General features: G+C 45.1%; 1 protein-coding gene across 4 annotated transcripts in view; it reads right to left on the bottom strand.

Annotated features, from left to right (window-relative positions):
• Positions 1-15,962, bottom strand: part of DNAJB13 (DnaJ heat shock protein family (Hsp40) member B13) — a 30,737-nt gene that overhangs the window by 6,822 nt on the left and 7,953 nt on the right. Inside the window, exons 1-4 of one of the 4 annotated variants that reach the window (XM_067750315.1) lie at positions 14,936-15,955; positions 7,284-14,904; positions 2,136-2,239; positions 897-1,058 (exon numbers count right to left, since the gene is read on the bottom strand). In XM_067750315.1, coding sequence (XP_067606416.1) covers positions 897-1,058; positions 2,136-2,239; positions 7,284-7,396 — 379 coding nt within the window. In that variant the 5' untranslated portion in view covers positions 7,397-14,904; positions 14,936-15,955. Of the gene's footprint in view, positions 1-896; positions 1,059-2,135; positions 3,138-7,283; positions 15,956-15,962 lie in introns of those variants that run through there. The other 3 variants (XM_067750314.1, XM_067750313.1, XM_067750316.1) reach the window with 3 other exon arrangements.

Below are 15,962 nucleotides of genomic sequence, written 5' to 3'. Positions count from 1 at the left end.
GATCATCTCATTTGATTATGACCTGTGAGGAACTAGCTGTTTAACAATGAGGAAGCTGAGGTTTCAGAGAGGTGAAGAGATTTGTCCAGGATCACACGGCTCATAAGCAGTGGTGCATGGATTTGAAACAGGCCCTCTGACTCCAAGTCCCTTGCTTTTCCAGTTTCACCTGGAGTTTATAAACTCAGCTTCCTCTGGCAGACAGGTGAAGGCAATGCACAGTAGGAGGGGCCTCTGAGCAGGCTGTAGCCCACTTAACATATCAATGTGGAGAAGAGGAAGAGGTAAGCTTTGAAATGCAGACAAGCTGTAGTATAGCCGGGGAGAAGGGGCTGGGGCAGCCAGGCAATGAAAATCTAGACTCTGTGAGTTGCTTAACTGGAGCCAGGAAGGAAGACAGGTCTGAAGGTGAACTGTCCTTGCATGATGATTCGGAGCCTTGGAAATCAACTCTTTGTCAGTTTGCCTCAAACCTGGGATCATTCACACATCCATCCCTGTATTCATCTCACTAACACACGCTTGTACGTTGAAATCTTATGCAGCCATTAAAATGAATAAAGTAGATCTGTTTATAATAAGATAATCTCCAAGATATAAGTGAAAAAAAATCAGTGTATATAATGTGGTCCCATTTCCTTCACAAAATAAAAGGCTATGTAAAAATAAATCTAAGCTCATAAATCCATAGGATATTTCTAGAAGGATATAAACACTGTTAACAGTGAGTGGCTGCTCCTGGGGAAGGAATGGAGGACTGGAATTTCTTTTACAATAATTTTTTTTTTACCATGGACTGTATATATTTCTTAAAGTAAACAAAACTACTCAGAGAAAAGCATCTTCTATAGCTATGTCCTTCCCAGTAAGGCAAAGGGGCAGGCAGGACCTCTTACCATTAAAGGGGTTATCTCCCCCGAAGAACTCATGGAAAACCTTTTCCGGGTTGCCGTGGAAGACGTAACCAGTTGTCCACGGGGTCTGCGATCCAAACTCCAAAGGAATTCCGCCCTTCAGGCCTTCCTCTCCGAACTTGTCATAGATGCCTCTTTTCACAGCTGTGGATATGTGTCACCTTGAGGAGGGATCCAGCATAGGGGCTAAGAGAGCTGGAGGGCTGGGAAGCAGAAGGATATGGGGCAGAGAGGAAGGGGCGGGGCGAAAAGAGCCTTATTTCTAAGGTGCCTGCTGTCTGGCCGACTCTAGAAGTTAGGGATTTCATTTCATCTTGGGTGGACCTAGGTATGATCCCATAGCCCAGAGGAGAGATGATAAAGACTGAAACTTGCTGGGGGAGGGGTGGGGATTGGAGAAGACAGTGAGAGACTGAGGGTCGGGCTATCATCCTGGGGTTTGGCTTAACTCAGTCATCACAGCTACTGTCTTTTGTGGGGTAAATAGAATCCTAGAGCCTTGAGATTGTAGGATGTAAGAATTCTAGAGCTTCCAAATGCTAGAGCTTTGAAATCTTAGAGTCCGAAGTCCTGAAAACTTGGGGCTGGAGAAACATCAGTGATCTTCTGGCCATTCTTCTGCACAGTATCCATGATCACAGTCTCCAGGGCAAGCCCTTAGGGAACCCATATGGGCACTGCTTCGGGCAGGGGCGGGGGATCTCTTTCCCTAGGCTTCAGTTTTCCACAGGAGAGAGATTTCCTAATCACAGACCCCTCTCTGTCCCTTTGTACATATGCTGTCCTTGAGGAGATGGAGATTTAGCTTCTTGGTAATCAGGGAATAACCGGGCGTGTCTGCCTCAGCCTTAGCCTTCTTTCCTGGGCAGCAAGCATCTCACTCTGCAGTCCTGCAGGGGATGGGTGGGGCACGGGGCATGTGAGGCGGGGAGTGGGGGGGGGGAGGCCCTGCCCCAGGTCCTGCACTGCTGAGACTAGCGGAGCATGTCAGCCTAATCTGGGGGCTCTCCACACCACGTCCTCCACCTTAGCTTGTGTCTACTGAGAAAGGCAGTTCATTATGTTTCCTTTCTCAATTTGTTTAGATTCTGGGCAGGGAAGAGGAATGCTTACTCTCTGCTGGGCCCCCTCAGAAAGCCCAACGCTCAGAGACGTGAGGATGATGTTAATAGAGACGCGGGACAGAGAAGCCGCCCTCCATGCTCAGTCCCAATCACTCACGGTCGCTCAGCACATCGTAGGCCTCTGCTATCTGCCTGAATGCCTCCGCTGCGGATGGCTCAGTGGACCTCAACGGGTGGTTCTTAAGGGCAAGTTTCCGGTACCTAGAGCGAGGAGGGTTAATATCCTGAGGCACAGACCAAGGTTCAGAGCTGGCTCTGCTGTCTGCTGCCTGGTGGTCTCTCGGAGCTTTGATGTTCCAGCTATAAATCAGGGCTGTGGTGGCCAGGGAGGCGCAACACTCAGATCCCCTGGAAGAGAACCCAGTGTCGGGAGCATGGTTGACTGACAGTCCAGGAGCTGCCCCACTGGCCGTTTGTGCTGAGGCTGCACTGGCCCCAAGTGGCTCCCAACCTATGCCTATGCTTGTTGGGGTATCAATCAGTGCTGGGCCAGCCCTACAGGACCCAAGCCTCCTCCAATGCCCAACCTCTGCTCGAGGCCTCCCCATCAGCCTGGCTGAGATTTTCTCTGGATGACGCCAGAGCCCTCCCTACCCAACCCTTCCTTCCCTCTTGCCTTTCACAAGCATCAGACCTGCACTATGGTGTGAAGGCTCCCCGGCACATTCCTAGTCCCGCTTCATCCTCACAGTTGTTTCCCTCAAACATTTCTTGCACATCTAATTCTGTCTTGGTGTCTGAACTGACACACAGGCTTCTTGGGAAGATTAGATAAAATAAGGTGTCAGTGGGCCTGCTACAGAGAGGCACTCAGCACAGATCAGGTCGTCTCGCTGTCTGCCCCTCTGTGCTCATTCTTTCCCCTATTTCTTTTTTATTTGTTTGTTTATTTATTTGCCTGTGTCAGGCAGGTCTTAGTTGTGGCATGTGGGATCTTCGCTGCGGCATGCAGGATCTTTTGTTGCAGCGCTCAGGCTTCTCTCTAGTTGTGGCGTGCAGGTTCCAGAGTGCACGGGCTCAGCAGTTGCAGCACGTGGGCTTAATTGCCTCGCAGCATGTGGGATCTTAGTTCCCCGACCAGGGATCACACCCGCGTCCCCTGCATTGGAAGGTGGATTCTTAACCACTGGACCACCAGGGAAGTCCCTCTTTCCCCCATTTATGTGTCTGCCCAATCCCACCACACAGTGATGCCACACCTGCAGCATCTGGGGATCTGTATCATTACATCTCAGGAGGAAAGACGTGGCACAAGCTGGAGATTTGTGGAGAGTTTAATAATGGACCACACACCAAGGTGTGAGAGGTGGGGCAGGAAACCACAAGGGACAGCACAGTCCCTTGAGGCTACGAGTCCTGAGGTGTCCTGACCACCCATGAGCCTGTAGCAGTGAGGGGAGGGAGAGGTTACTGAAACCCCACAGGAGAGAGTGTGTGGACAGGGCCTTGGTAAAAGCTGTGATCTTTGATTCAGGGCCATAGCCAACCTGAAGAGATCCCATAAGAAGGGAGCTGGGAATAAATACCCCTGCCCCACTCTCCTCCCTCCCAATCTCCTGCCTTGTGCTCCTTTTGCAGGATGCATCTGGAAGCCTGAGGGCCAGGAGGTCTGCTGATGCAGTTCATATGGGCCAGTCTCCCAGAGCAGAGAGCAGGGCGCAGAAAGGTGGGGCGGGGGTCTGCAGGAGCAAAAGGAGGGCATCCGCACAGCCTCCTCAGTCACTCAGTACACATGTGGTCCCACACACGGTCCGCCCTGCTCACACCTTCCATGCCAGTGACCCCAGAGCTCTGCCGTGCTTCTTACTCCACTCCACACACACTCCGTGGACAAGCTTAGCTGGCCGACGGCTTTGAGCACCAGCTACACGCTGATGATTCCCAAATCTCTATCTCAAACCAGTTCGCTCCCTTGGCTCCAGACCTCTGTACCTAGCTGCCTACTCGGTACCTCCTCTCCAGTGTCTCACGGGCCCCACAACCTCAATGAGCCCAAACGTGCACACATTTTCATTCCCTAAACTTTTCCCCATTTGTCCAGACCCTGAAGCGGAAAAGCTGAGTATCTTCCACTCCAAGTTCTCCTTCGTCCCCTCCACCACCATCCCATCAGTCACCGAGGCACATCAGCTTTTCCTTCTAAATAATGTTTTCTTGCTGCTTCTTCATCCCTACAACCATTGCAGAACCGTGTCTTCCTGTTTCCAGTTTCCCCCTCTCCAGTCTATTCTGTGTGCTGCCACCACTTTGATCTCTCTCTCTCTTTTGTTAATTTGATGTTTTTAAAATGCTCCCTGACCAAGTCACTCTCCTGCCTGAACCCTTTACTGGTTCCCCCTTTGTCTTCAGCATAAAATTCAAATGTCTCTGAGATTCAACTTCCGCTTCTCTCTCTGCCCTTCTCACTCACAGCTCTCCCTCCCTGCTCCCACGACCTCTCCTGTCCTTCTCTCCAGGCTCCAAGCTCCACACTCTGCACTGCTCATGGCTTTGACATTCTCCTCCCTTTACCTGGAATGCTCACCCCTCTCCAGCTCCTTTCATCTCCTCCTGGCAAATATTTATTCACCTTTCCACATTCAACTCAGGGGTCAACTCCTCCAGGATGTCTTCCCTGACTAGTTTCCAGTCTAGATTAGATACTCTTTCCCACATCCCCAAGTGCCTTTGATCCTCATACTTAGCACGTGGTGCTTCAGTTGTTCGACGGATCTGTCTCTCCCACCAGCCTGTGAGTGAGACCCTCCAGTTGTCGTGTCCAGTTCTCTGTGTCCTCAGTGCCTAGCACCAAGTGCAGTGAGTAAACGTTGTGAAATCACTGTCCCACAAGGCAGCCCATTTCACTATGGGGCCAGTCTGACTTTTAGGCAAAGCTTTCTCTTACTGAGCTGGGTCTGCTGTCCTGCGACTCTGCCTCCATCCACGACGGTCCTGGTCCTGGCTCTGCCCTGGGGGGCCTTACAGACAGAATCTGCTCTGTCTACCTTGACAGACTTGAAGGCAATTTTCACACCCTCCCTGAGACTTCTAAACCAGCCCTTCTCAATTACAAAGGTTGTAGTCAGGTGTGAGAATTGCAGGAAAACTCTAACAGTGAGTAAAAGTAAGGAGGTTTGAAAAGAGTTCAGTTTTCCGTATAAACTTGAGTGGTTTTAAGCTCTGCAGTAACATCACTCTCATTCACCTGCTTTCCTGAGTGGGAGAGAAAGGGGCGAAGTCACAGCCCAGATGTGGCAGCCTCGGATGAATGAGTGAGAAGTTAATAGCTGGGCGATTATGAATCATCGTGGTGCTTGTCATCATTATATAAGTTTAGCCTTTTTGGGGGGGAGGGGTCAAAATCTAGGTGCTCCCATGGAAGAGTGTGTCAAACATGTGACTCATGCCTTAAGAGTTGTTTCAGGGGGACTTCCCTGGTGGCACAGTGGTTAAGAATCCGCCTGCCAACGCAGGGGACATGGGTTTGAGCCCTGGTCCAGGAAGATTCCACATGCCGTGGAGCAACTAAGCCCGTGCGCCACAACAACTGAGCCTGCGCTCTAGAGCCCAGGAGCCAAACTAGTGAGTCTGCATGCCACAACTACTGAAGTCCACGTGCCTAGAGCCCGTGCTCTGCAACAAGAGAAGCCACCGCAATGAGAAGCCCGCGCACCGCAGCGAAGGGTAGCCCCCGCTCGCCACAACTAGAGAAAACCCACGTTCAGCAATGAAGACCCAACACAGCCAAAAATAAATAAATAAATAATTTTTTTAAAAAAGAGTTGTTTCAGGGGAGAAAGGTTAAGGACTGTTGTTTGGAACATATATGGTTCTTTTAATCACTCTTTATAAGACATGGTTTCAGACGCAAATGATTGCTGGGCATCTTCATGCTCATTATCTCATATAATTCTATTTCAATACCACAACAATTCTTATTTTTCATTTTATTTTTTTTAAGAGATGGGAAAACTGAGGCTCAGAAAGGTTAAGCAATTTTCCCAGGTCACACAGCTAGCAGATAGGAGAACCTAGGTTCAGACCTGGCTCTTTCCAGTGCTTAAGTTGGGCTTATCTTTCTGCATTCCAACTGCCCTCCCTCCTTGTGACCTTTCCCTAGACAGGTCTCACTGGCCAATGAAATGCTATGAACAGTGGGTGACATCACACACTGTCCCGAATTGTTCTCTAATTGATAAACGAGTTTGTGTCTTGTTTCGCCAGCCACACTGTAGACTCTCTCCACTTACCCCACTGAGATCCCCTATGGGACTTGGCCCGTGGTAGGCAATTAGAGCAGGCAAGGTGTCTGAATACTGGCTCTGTCGGTTACTAGGCACATAGCCTTGGGATAATAATGGTACCTACCTCTCAGGGCTGTTGTGAGGATTAAGTGAAATAATGATGGAAGGTTCTCAGAACAGCATCTGCACAATTCAATAAGTGTAGCTATTATCATACAACCTTAATTAATTAAATTGTCCTAGATTCCTCCCTTTCTTCTTTACCCTACAATGATCCAATTTATAGCTAAGTCCATTCTCTCTTCTCTCTCCAGCCCACTGCCCTGCTTCAAGCCTCATCTTTTGCCTTGATTATCATGACAGCTTCTGAAGGGGTCTCTCTCCTTCCAAGATAGCTTCCACATGCCCTGTATGCCCCTTTTTGTAACATTCATCAAGCCTGCTGTGACTTATTCAACATCTGTATCCACCAACAAAGTTAAGCTGCACATGTCTGATTCATGATATCTGTAGCTGCTGAGACTGCACCGAACCCATATAAGTAGGCGCTCAGTAAATATTCGTCAAAAAATATTTTTTCAGAAAAATGTGCTGATTCCTGTCTTAGACACACCACAAAGTCCCCAAGACTTGATGGAACTATTCAGAGATGTAATTTATTCAATGCCAAAACCCCACGTGGACAGCCAGAATAAAATATGTAATACATCCATCTGGTCAGGTCACTCTCCTGTTCACAATACTTTGGGTCTCCATATTATTAAGCAAAAGTCTCCTTTGTTCCCATTTTATTGCTAGGAAAACCAGGGTACCCAGGAGAGCAGACAGGGCATAGAGAGTAAGGGATGATGGATTGGGAACCCTGACCCAGCCCAAAGCCAGGAAGTCGGTGTGCAAGAAGCAAGAAAAGGAACAAGGTCTACCTTGCCTGCCCTAAGCTGTGCAGGAAAGCTCATTTTGGAAGAGATGAGGGTGGGCCTGTCCCAGCACAACCCAAAAGCCTCGCTCCTGCCCCCACTCACGCATTCTTGATCTGGGCATCTTCTGAATTGCGAGTGATCTGGAGCACAGAGTAATAATCCTGGCCCATGGCTGGCTGGATAGTCCTGAGTCCAGCGGCTCTGTTAGTCTGCATTCCGTGGTTGCTCCTGACAACCGCACAGGGGCACTCTGGGAGTTGTAATCCTTCCTGCCTAAACAAACCGCCTTCTCAGCTGTGCCCGTAGAAGAGGGATTGAGAAAACCGGGACTGATTCTGTGAGCCTAAGGATCACTCAACTCAGAAAACAGAGTTTTTCGTATGGACACCAAGGGGGGAAAGTGGCGGGGTGGTGGTGGTGGGATGAATTGGGAGATGGGGATTGACATACACACACTAATATGCATAAAATAGATAATAAGAACCTGCTGTATAAAAAAATAAAATAAAATTCAGAAAAAATAAGTAAAATTTAAAAAAGAAAACAGTTTTTTTGTTTGTTTGTTTGTTTTTGCGGTGCGCGGGCCTCTCACTGTTGCGGCCTCTCCCATTGCGGAGCACAGGCTCCGGACACGCAGGCTCAGTGGCCATGGCTCACGGGCCCAGCCGCTCCGCAGCATGTGGGATCTTCCCGGACCGGGGCACGAACCTGTGTCCCCTGCATCGGCAGGCGGACTCTCAACCACTGCGCCACCAGGGAAGCCCAAGAAAACAGTTTTTAAGGAGAGTAGCAATTGGTTTTAATTAAGTTTTCAGACAAATAGATTTGGCTATTTTTAAAAAATAAATCTTTATTTTAGAATGCTTTTAGATTTTCAGAAAAGGTGTGAAGATAGTAGAGCTCTCATATGCCCCACACCAGGTTTCCCCTGTCATTAACACGTTACATGAGTATGGTACGTTTATCACAAATAATAACCAATATCGGTACCTCATTTATAACATAACTCCATCCTTTATTCAGATTTCCTAGTTTTTACCCTAATGCCTTTTGTTTGTTTTGGTTTTTTAAATAATTTACTTATTTTTGGCTGTGTTGGGCCTTTGCTGCTGCACGTAGGCTTTCTCTAGTTGTAGCGAGCAAGGGGGAGCTACCCTTCGCTGCGGTGCGTGGGCTTCTCATTGAGGTGGCTTCTCTTGTTGTGCAGCATGGGCTCTAGGTGTGCGGGCTTCAGGTATGGCACGCAGGCCTCAGTAGTAGTGGCGCATGGGCTTAGATGCTCTGCGGTATGTGGGACCTTCCCGGACCAGGGCTCGAACCCGTGTCCCTTGCAAGCTCGTGTCCCCTGCATTGGCAGGCAGATTCTTAACCACCGCGCCACCAGGGAAGCCCCTAATGCCGTTTTTTGTTTTGTGTTGTTTTGCTTTTTCCTCTTCCAGGATCTGATCCAGGATATCACATTAAACTTAGTTGTGGAGATTTCCCTGGCCGTCCAGTGGTTAAGACTCCACACTCCCAAAGCAGAGGGTGTGGGTTCGATCCCTGGTCAGGGAACTAAGACCCCACATGCCGCATGGCGCAGCCAAAAAAATAAATAAATACAAATAAACTTAGTTGTCATGTCTCCTGAGGCTCCTCTTGGCTACAGTTGTTTCTCAAACTTTCCATGTTTTTGATGACTTTGACAGTTTAAGGAGTACTGGTCAGGTATTTTGCAGACTGTCTCTCAGTTGGGATTTGTTTGATGTTTTTCTTATGATTTAGACTGGGGTTGGGGTGCTTTGGAAGGAAGACCACAGAGGTAAAGTGTCATCCTCATGCCATCAGGTCAAAGGTACCATCACCATGACTTATCACTGTCAAAGCTGACCTTGCTCACCTGCTGAGGTAGTGTTTGTCAGATTTCTCCCCTGTAAAGTTACTTTAATTTCCCCATTTCTGGATTGTACTCTTTCGAAGGAAGTCATTTCACAGTCCACCCTTAAAGAGTGGGGAGTTCCACTCCACCTCCTTGAGGGCAGCAGTGTGGTTTCCCACTCACATCCTGCACGCAGTCACCAAGCTCAGACCATTTTACCTCCTAGACGTCTCTCGAGCTCCTCCTCTGCTCATCCTCCTCCTAGCTATGGCCTTGCTTGGGCTTTCATCTTTCAGCAAGGTCACCACGACTTCCTCACTGTCCTGCCACCTTGTCTCTACCCTGCCGAGACCTTACTCCACTTGTAATAAGGGCAGGGCAGGCGGGACCAATAGCAGTCCCGCTCAACCATTGGTAGGCATCGCAGTGGGCCCCCACTCTCCCCTTCCTCTGTGTGAAAGGAGCCCAAATTTGTACTGAGGAAGATGGTTTTTTGAGACACTAGTCTGCCATCTTCTCGGTCTGCTGGCTTTCCAATTAAAGTCGTTATTCCTGCCCCAACAACTGGTCTCCCCATTTATTGGCCTGTCATGTGGTGAGCAGAGCGAGCTTGGGCTCCATAACACTGCCCAGAGTTAATGCAAGCCGTTTATCCTGGCACACAGGTGCTCAGTGATCTGCTCCCTCCTGTCTGCTCTCACTTCTCACACTTCACCCGCTCGTCAGAATTCACTACAGCACTTGCAGATGCCCAGCTAACCATTCTCTCCCATTCACCTATGCTGCCACCTCTACCCAGACCCTTCCCACCAAACCCACCACCAACCCTTGCTTGGCGCAGCTAACTCCTAATCATTCTTTTTTTTCTTATGAAATAGTTTACATGCAAGAAAGAGCAGCATTAGAACATTTGTTATTGAAGGACTGCTGCCCCTGTGTGCCCCTCCCTGTTTATTATTCTCTTGCGTTTCTTTATCATTTTACTACTACGCATGTATCTGATGGTGTACTGCTAAATGTTTAACAGGCTCACCAGAAGGAAAAAAATAGCTCTGATTTGTAGCATTTGCCAATTTCTCCCAAGTTGGCACAGCCAGCTCCACATACCACTGCATGTATCCAAAACAACATATTTACCTTTTCATATTTTTAAACTTTATATAAATGGTATTATTTATGCAAACGGTATGTGTTTGTGCATGTGTGTGTGTGTGTGTGTGGGTGTGACTTGTCTTCACAGAGGTTGTATCGCATTCTCTGCTGATCCTGAACATTTGGGCATGTGTGTCAACTCCGCAAGGTAATATCAGACAATTTTCTGATGTGGTGATTCTAATTTACAATGGCAAAATAGCGGTGTGTGAGTTCCTTTTTGATCCACATTCTCACCAATTCTTGTTGTCAAATTTTCAAATGGTTGCCAATATAGGTGTGAAATAGCATCCCACTGTGGATTTTAATTTGCATTTCTTGGTGGAGGTCTTTTCATTTTTATTTGCAATTATTTTTCCTTATTGTGAAATGCCTATTTACATCTTTTGTCCATTTTTCTATTGGGCTATTCTTTTTTTACAAATTGATTTGTGACTCTTTATGTTTCTTTGTTGATAATATAAAATACAAACCCCTTCCATCTTGGAGCTTGTCTTTTTACCATTTTTTTAAATGGGGTCAAATTTATCAATCTGTTCCTTTTTGGTTATCTTTTTGTGTCTAGTTTAAGAAATATTCCCTATACAAGGTCATAAAGACCTTCACCTACATATTCTTCCAAAAGTCCATTTTACTTTAAAACCTTTAATCCACCTAGAACTTATTTTTCTGTTTATGGTGCCAAGTAGGTATTGTTTTTTTCTTTTAGACATCCCACTACCCCAGAACCATTTATTCAACAGTCCATTGTTTCCCCACAAATCTGTATGACTGCTGTGTTATATACAAATGTTACATATATGCATGGGTTTGTATCTGGATTATTGTTCCACTGGTCGATCCCTGGGCCAGCGCCACACTACAGCCCTTCCTCTCCTCCTCCTTCTTCCTCAGGAGTATCTTCTCTAAGTACTTAGCTTCTTACTCCTCTCAAATGGAAACGTATTCTTAAGAAAGGATCAGATATCAGTCATACAGGGAAAAGAGGGGTGCTACATTTTAAACCTCATCTCTAACTGTGGATGGAAAATCTTGATAGTTCCCTGATGGCACTTCAGATACTAATGACTGAGATATTTAAGAACTTCCCTGGGTCCTCTGAAGCCACACTATCACAGAGGAGGGCCTGCCTTAAAGTAGATCTTTCATATTACTTGAGGCAAAAGATCTATTTTAGGTATATTTAGGTATATCTGGAAGTGGTAAAACACACTTTTGGAGTTGGGCCAAAGGACAGAGAAATCAATTAAAAAGCTAAGAAGTAAAGTGTAGGTTTTGGGTGAGTTGACTGGTCAAAGTGACCCTACCTTTTATTTTTTTATACATCAGGTTATTAGTTGTCCATTTTATACACATCAGTGTGTGCATGTCAATCCCAGTCTCCCAATTCATCACACCAACACCAACACCGCCCCGCCACTTTCCCCCCTTGGTGTCCATACGTTTGTTCTCTACATCTGTGTCTCTATTTCTGCCCTGCAAACTGGTTCACCATTTTTCTAGATTACACATATATGCGATATTTGTTTTTCTCTTTCTGACTTACTTCACTCTGTATGACAGTCTCTAGATCCATCCACGTCTCTACAAATGACCCAATTTCGTTCCTTTTTAGGGCTGAGTAATATTCCATTGTATATATGTACCATATCTTCTTTATCCATTCCAGAGTGACCATATCTTGATGTTGCTGTATTCACATGCCATTTGTGCGACCTGAAGCAAGTTTACTTAATGGCCCCAAGTCTAAGTTTCCTTGAATAAATGGGATTAACATGAACTACACCACAGGGTTGGTGTGAAAATATTAAATAAAACTATACAAAAGCACGCATCACATAGAAGATGCTCCCTCAGCATTGAGGCAGTAGACTCAGAGCCAAATCCTATCTGTTAGCTACTAGTTTTATGACCTTAAAACAGTTATTTCTTAGCTACAATTGCCTAGTTATAAAGTGAAAATATGGAATTACTCTTTATATTTTTTTGCATTTCTGAGCTTTCTTATGTATTTAATTTGCATTTTTATTTAATTACTTAAATTGAATATTTTTTCTTGTGTATTGGCCATTTGTTTTACTCTCTCTCTCTTTTTTTTTTTTTTTTAGCCACACAGCTTGCAGGATCTTACTTCCCCAACCGGGGATCGAACCCAGGCCCCCCGCAGTGAAAGTGACGAATCCTAACCACTGGACTGCCAGAGAATTACCTGTTTTACTCTTATTGCCAGAAAAAAGTGTTGTTAAAAATTAAACTCAGAGGGTTGGGGGAAGGCCTTGCTTAGTCTGGGACTGGCTGAGGTGAATGGAGAGGAAGGAGGCGACTCTATCTGAGGGGCACCAGGTGTGCAAAGGCCATAGTAAAAGGGGAGGAGATGGCCTGTGTGGCCTGTGTGGCTGGAAGATTGGTTACTCACAGAGGTATTGAGCAAATAAGTGAATATACTAAGAATTATGAGAGTGAAGCTTCTCATTGTTGGAGAAAGGAGGTAAATATGTAAAAGGTGGAGCTGGATTGGAATTGGTGACATCAGTGTGAATGCATGATTTTTAATATATATATAGAATGATGGATGCAGAAAGAGAGATGTGTATATGTACTATCTACTGATAGGGCCAAGAAGCAATAATACCCCACTAGTAAAGAGCATATTATTGCCCAGGTTTTGGTTTCTGAATACTATTCTCCACTAAAAGGAACCAGGGCTATTTAGACAAACAACTGATTCCAGGGCTGGGACTGGAAAGTATAAGTTGAGGCTTGAATATCTTGTTGTACCAGAGAATATGGAAGTGCTCAAAGAATGATGGAAACATGTCAAAAGGACACAGGATCCAGCTTGAAGGAGCTCCCATTGACCCAAATGGGACACTCTAAATAGCAAAATAAATAATAGTAATAACGGATTATAATCCATAGAATAAAAGATGAATCCATGAGTAATCTATAATAATATATCTGACGAATGAATGAGTGAATGAATGTATAAATGAGGGAGAAGGGAAAGTTCTTCCTTACAGTAGAATGCTGATTATAAATGTAAAAAGAATAATGGAATTAGAAAATCACCATTTGGCAATTATCATAGGAATAACTGATTCAGACAGAAATTATTAAAGAATGCTAAAACTAGTTCATACAAGATTGATGAGGAATAGGATATTTATATACTCTCAAAGTAGCTCCCCCCAAAATACTTATTAACTTTGCTGTGGAGAAACCTGGTAGATACCATTTTAACTGAGTTAACATTGGCTGACTAAAATAAAAAGGATGGACAAAAACAAGCATTGGCAAGGACATGGAGAAAGCAGAACACTTATACATTGCTGGTGGGAATGTAAAATGGTGCAGCCACTTTGGAAAATAGTTGGCAGTCTCTCAAAACATTAAACATAGAGTTACCATATGACCAAGCAGTTCCACTGTTAAGTATATACCCAATAGAACTAAAAATATATGTTCACAAAAAAACCTGTACACGAATGTTCACAGCAGCATTATCCATAATAGCTAAAAAGTGAAAACAATCTAAATGTCTATCATCTGATGAATGGATTAAAAAACTGTAGTATATCCATACAATGGTGTATTAGGGTTCTCCAGGGAAACAGAGACAATAAGATGTGTGTGCGTGTGTGTGTGTGTGTGTGTGTGTGTGTGTTGTGTGTGTGTGTGTGTGTAGAGATTTATTTTAAGGAATTGGCTCATGCAATTATGGAGACTTGAAGAGTCCAAAATCTGCAGGGTAGGCCTGTGGTATAGCAGGAGACCCAGGGAACAGTTGCAGTTTGAGTCCAAAGGCAATCCTTCGGTAGAATTTCTTCTTGCTTGGGGGAGGTCAGTCTTTCTCTATTAAGTCCTTCAACTGATTGGATGAGGCCTTACATTATAGAAGGTAATCTGCTTTACTCAAAGTCCACTGATTTAAATGTCAGTGTCATCCAAAAAACACAGAAACATCCAGAATGTCTGACCAAATATCTGGGCAACATGGCTCAGTCACACTGACAAATAAAATTTTTTTTTAATAAATTTATTTATATTTATTTTTGGCTGCATTGGGTCTTCGTTGCTGCACATGGGCTTTCCCTAGTTTCAGCGAGTGGGGGCTACTCTTGGTTGCGGTGCGCTGGCTTCTCATTGCAGTGTCTTCCCCTGCTGTGGAGCACGGGCTCTAGGCACGTGAGCTTCAGTAGTTGTGGCACACAGGCCCAGTAGTTGTGGCACATGGGCTTAGTTGCTCCACGGCATGTGGGATCCTCCCAGACCAGGGCTCGAACCCGTGTTCCCTGCATTGGCAGGCGGATTCTGAACCACTGAGCCACCAGGGAAGCCCGACAAATAAAATTAACCGTCACAAGTGGGCTATTACTTGACAACAAAAAAGAATGACGTACTGATGCATGCTACAACATGGATGAACCTTGAAAACTTTATGCTAAGTGAAAGAAGCCAGACACAAAAGGCCACATATAATATTCCATTTATATAAAACATCCAGAATAGGCAAATCCACAGACAGAGAGTCATCTGATTAGTGGTTGCCAGGGCTGGGGCATGGGGAGTGACTGTTGAAGTATATGGGGTTTCTTTCTGGGGTGATGAAATGTTCTGGCATTGGTGATGATGGCTGCACGACCTTGTGAATATACTAAAAACCACCAAATTGCGTACTTTAAAAGGGTGAATTTTATGGTTTGTGAATTATATCTCAAAAAACAAAACAAAACAAAACAAAAACAAAACAAAACAAAACAAAAGGTTAACATCACCAGTAATGAGACAAATCGACATTGTGCGGCTCCCAATACCATGCTCTTAGGATGGAGAATCACATCGGGAGTATTCTTGCCCAAATACATAACCTAAATCTAATCATGAGGAAACATCAGACAAACCCAAAGTGGCCTGCATTTCAAAAATATCAGGGTTATAAAAGGAAATACTGAGGAAGTACTCCAGACAGAAGGCAAATAAATGCAACGTATGATCCTGCATTAGACCCTGGACCACAAAGGAAAGAGTGATTGTGAAGGACATTGTTGGGACAACCAGCACAACTTGAATGGGGCTGGCAAACTGGATGATAGTATAGTATCAATGCGGGTTTCCTTGTTTTGACAGATGTACTGTGGTTATGCAGGAGTGTCCTTGATTTCAGCAAATGCATACTGAAGTATTTAAAGGTAAGAGGACATAAAATTTGTGTATTACTCACAAGTGATTCAGAAAAACTATATACAGTATAAAAAATATATCTATATATATATAAAGAAAGAGGGAGAGAGAGGATGATAAAGCAAACATAAGAAGTTAACAACTGGGAGATCTGGGTGGGAATATACTGGAATCCTCTGAACTATTCTTACAGCTTTTCTGCAAGTTTGAAATTATTTCAAAATAAAAAGTAAATTAGAAAAATATATAAAATATATCCACAAAGAGACTTGTTCAAGAAAAATAAACCTTTGCTTTGCAACACTATTGTGAAGACTGTGCCTGGCACACAGTATATGCTCAATAGCTGCTGCCACTGCCAACTTCTCAGGACTGAGAAACAGAGGCACTTCTCACAAGAAGTCACAAGGGGGCATCTGAAAGCCAAGAAACAAGGTCTAGCACAGAGCTTCCCTGGGCCTGCAGTGCTGCAGATGGGGGTTGTCAACCCTTCCTTACCCAGAATGCATTCCTCAACCCAAAAGGAAAACAAAGCTTTGCCTGCTGCAAACTGGGGATTATTCCATTCACAGTAGATAAGGCTTTGGGGT

This window comes from Pseudorca crassidens, chromosome 9, assembly GCF_039906515.1.
Source record: "Pseudorca crassidens isolate mPseCra1 chromosome 9, mPseCra1.hap1, whole genome shotgun sequence".
Classification (NCBI taxonomy): domain Eukaryota; kingdom Metazoa; phylum Chordata; class Mammalia; order Artiodactyla; family Delphinidae; genus Pseudorca; species Pseudorca crassidens.
The sequence above is the reverse complement of the archived record's forward strand: the minus strand, read 5'-3'. Positions and strand labels throughout refer to the sequence as shown.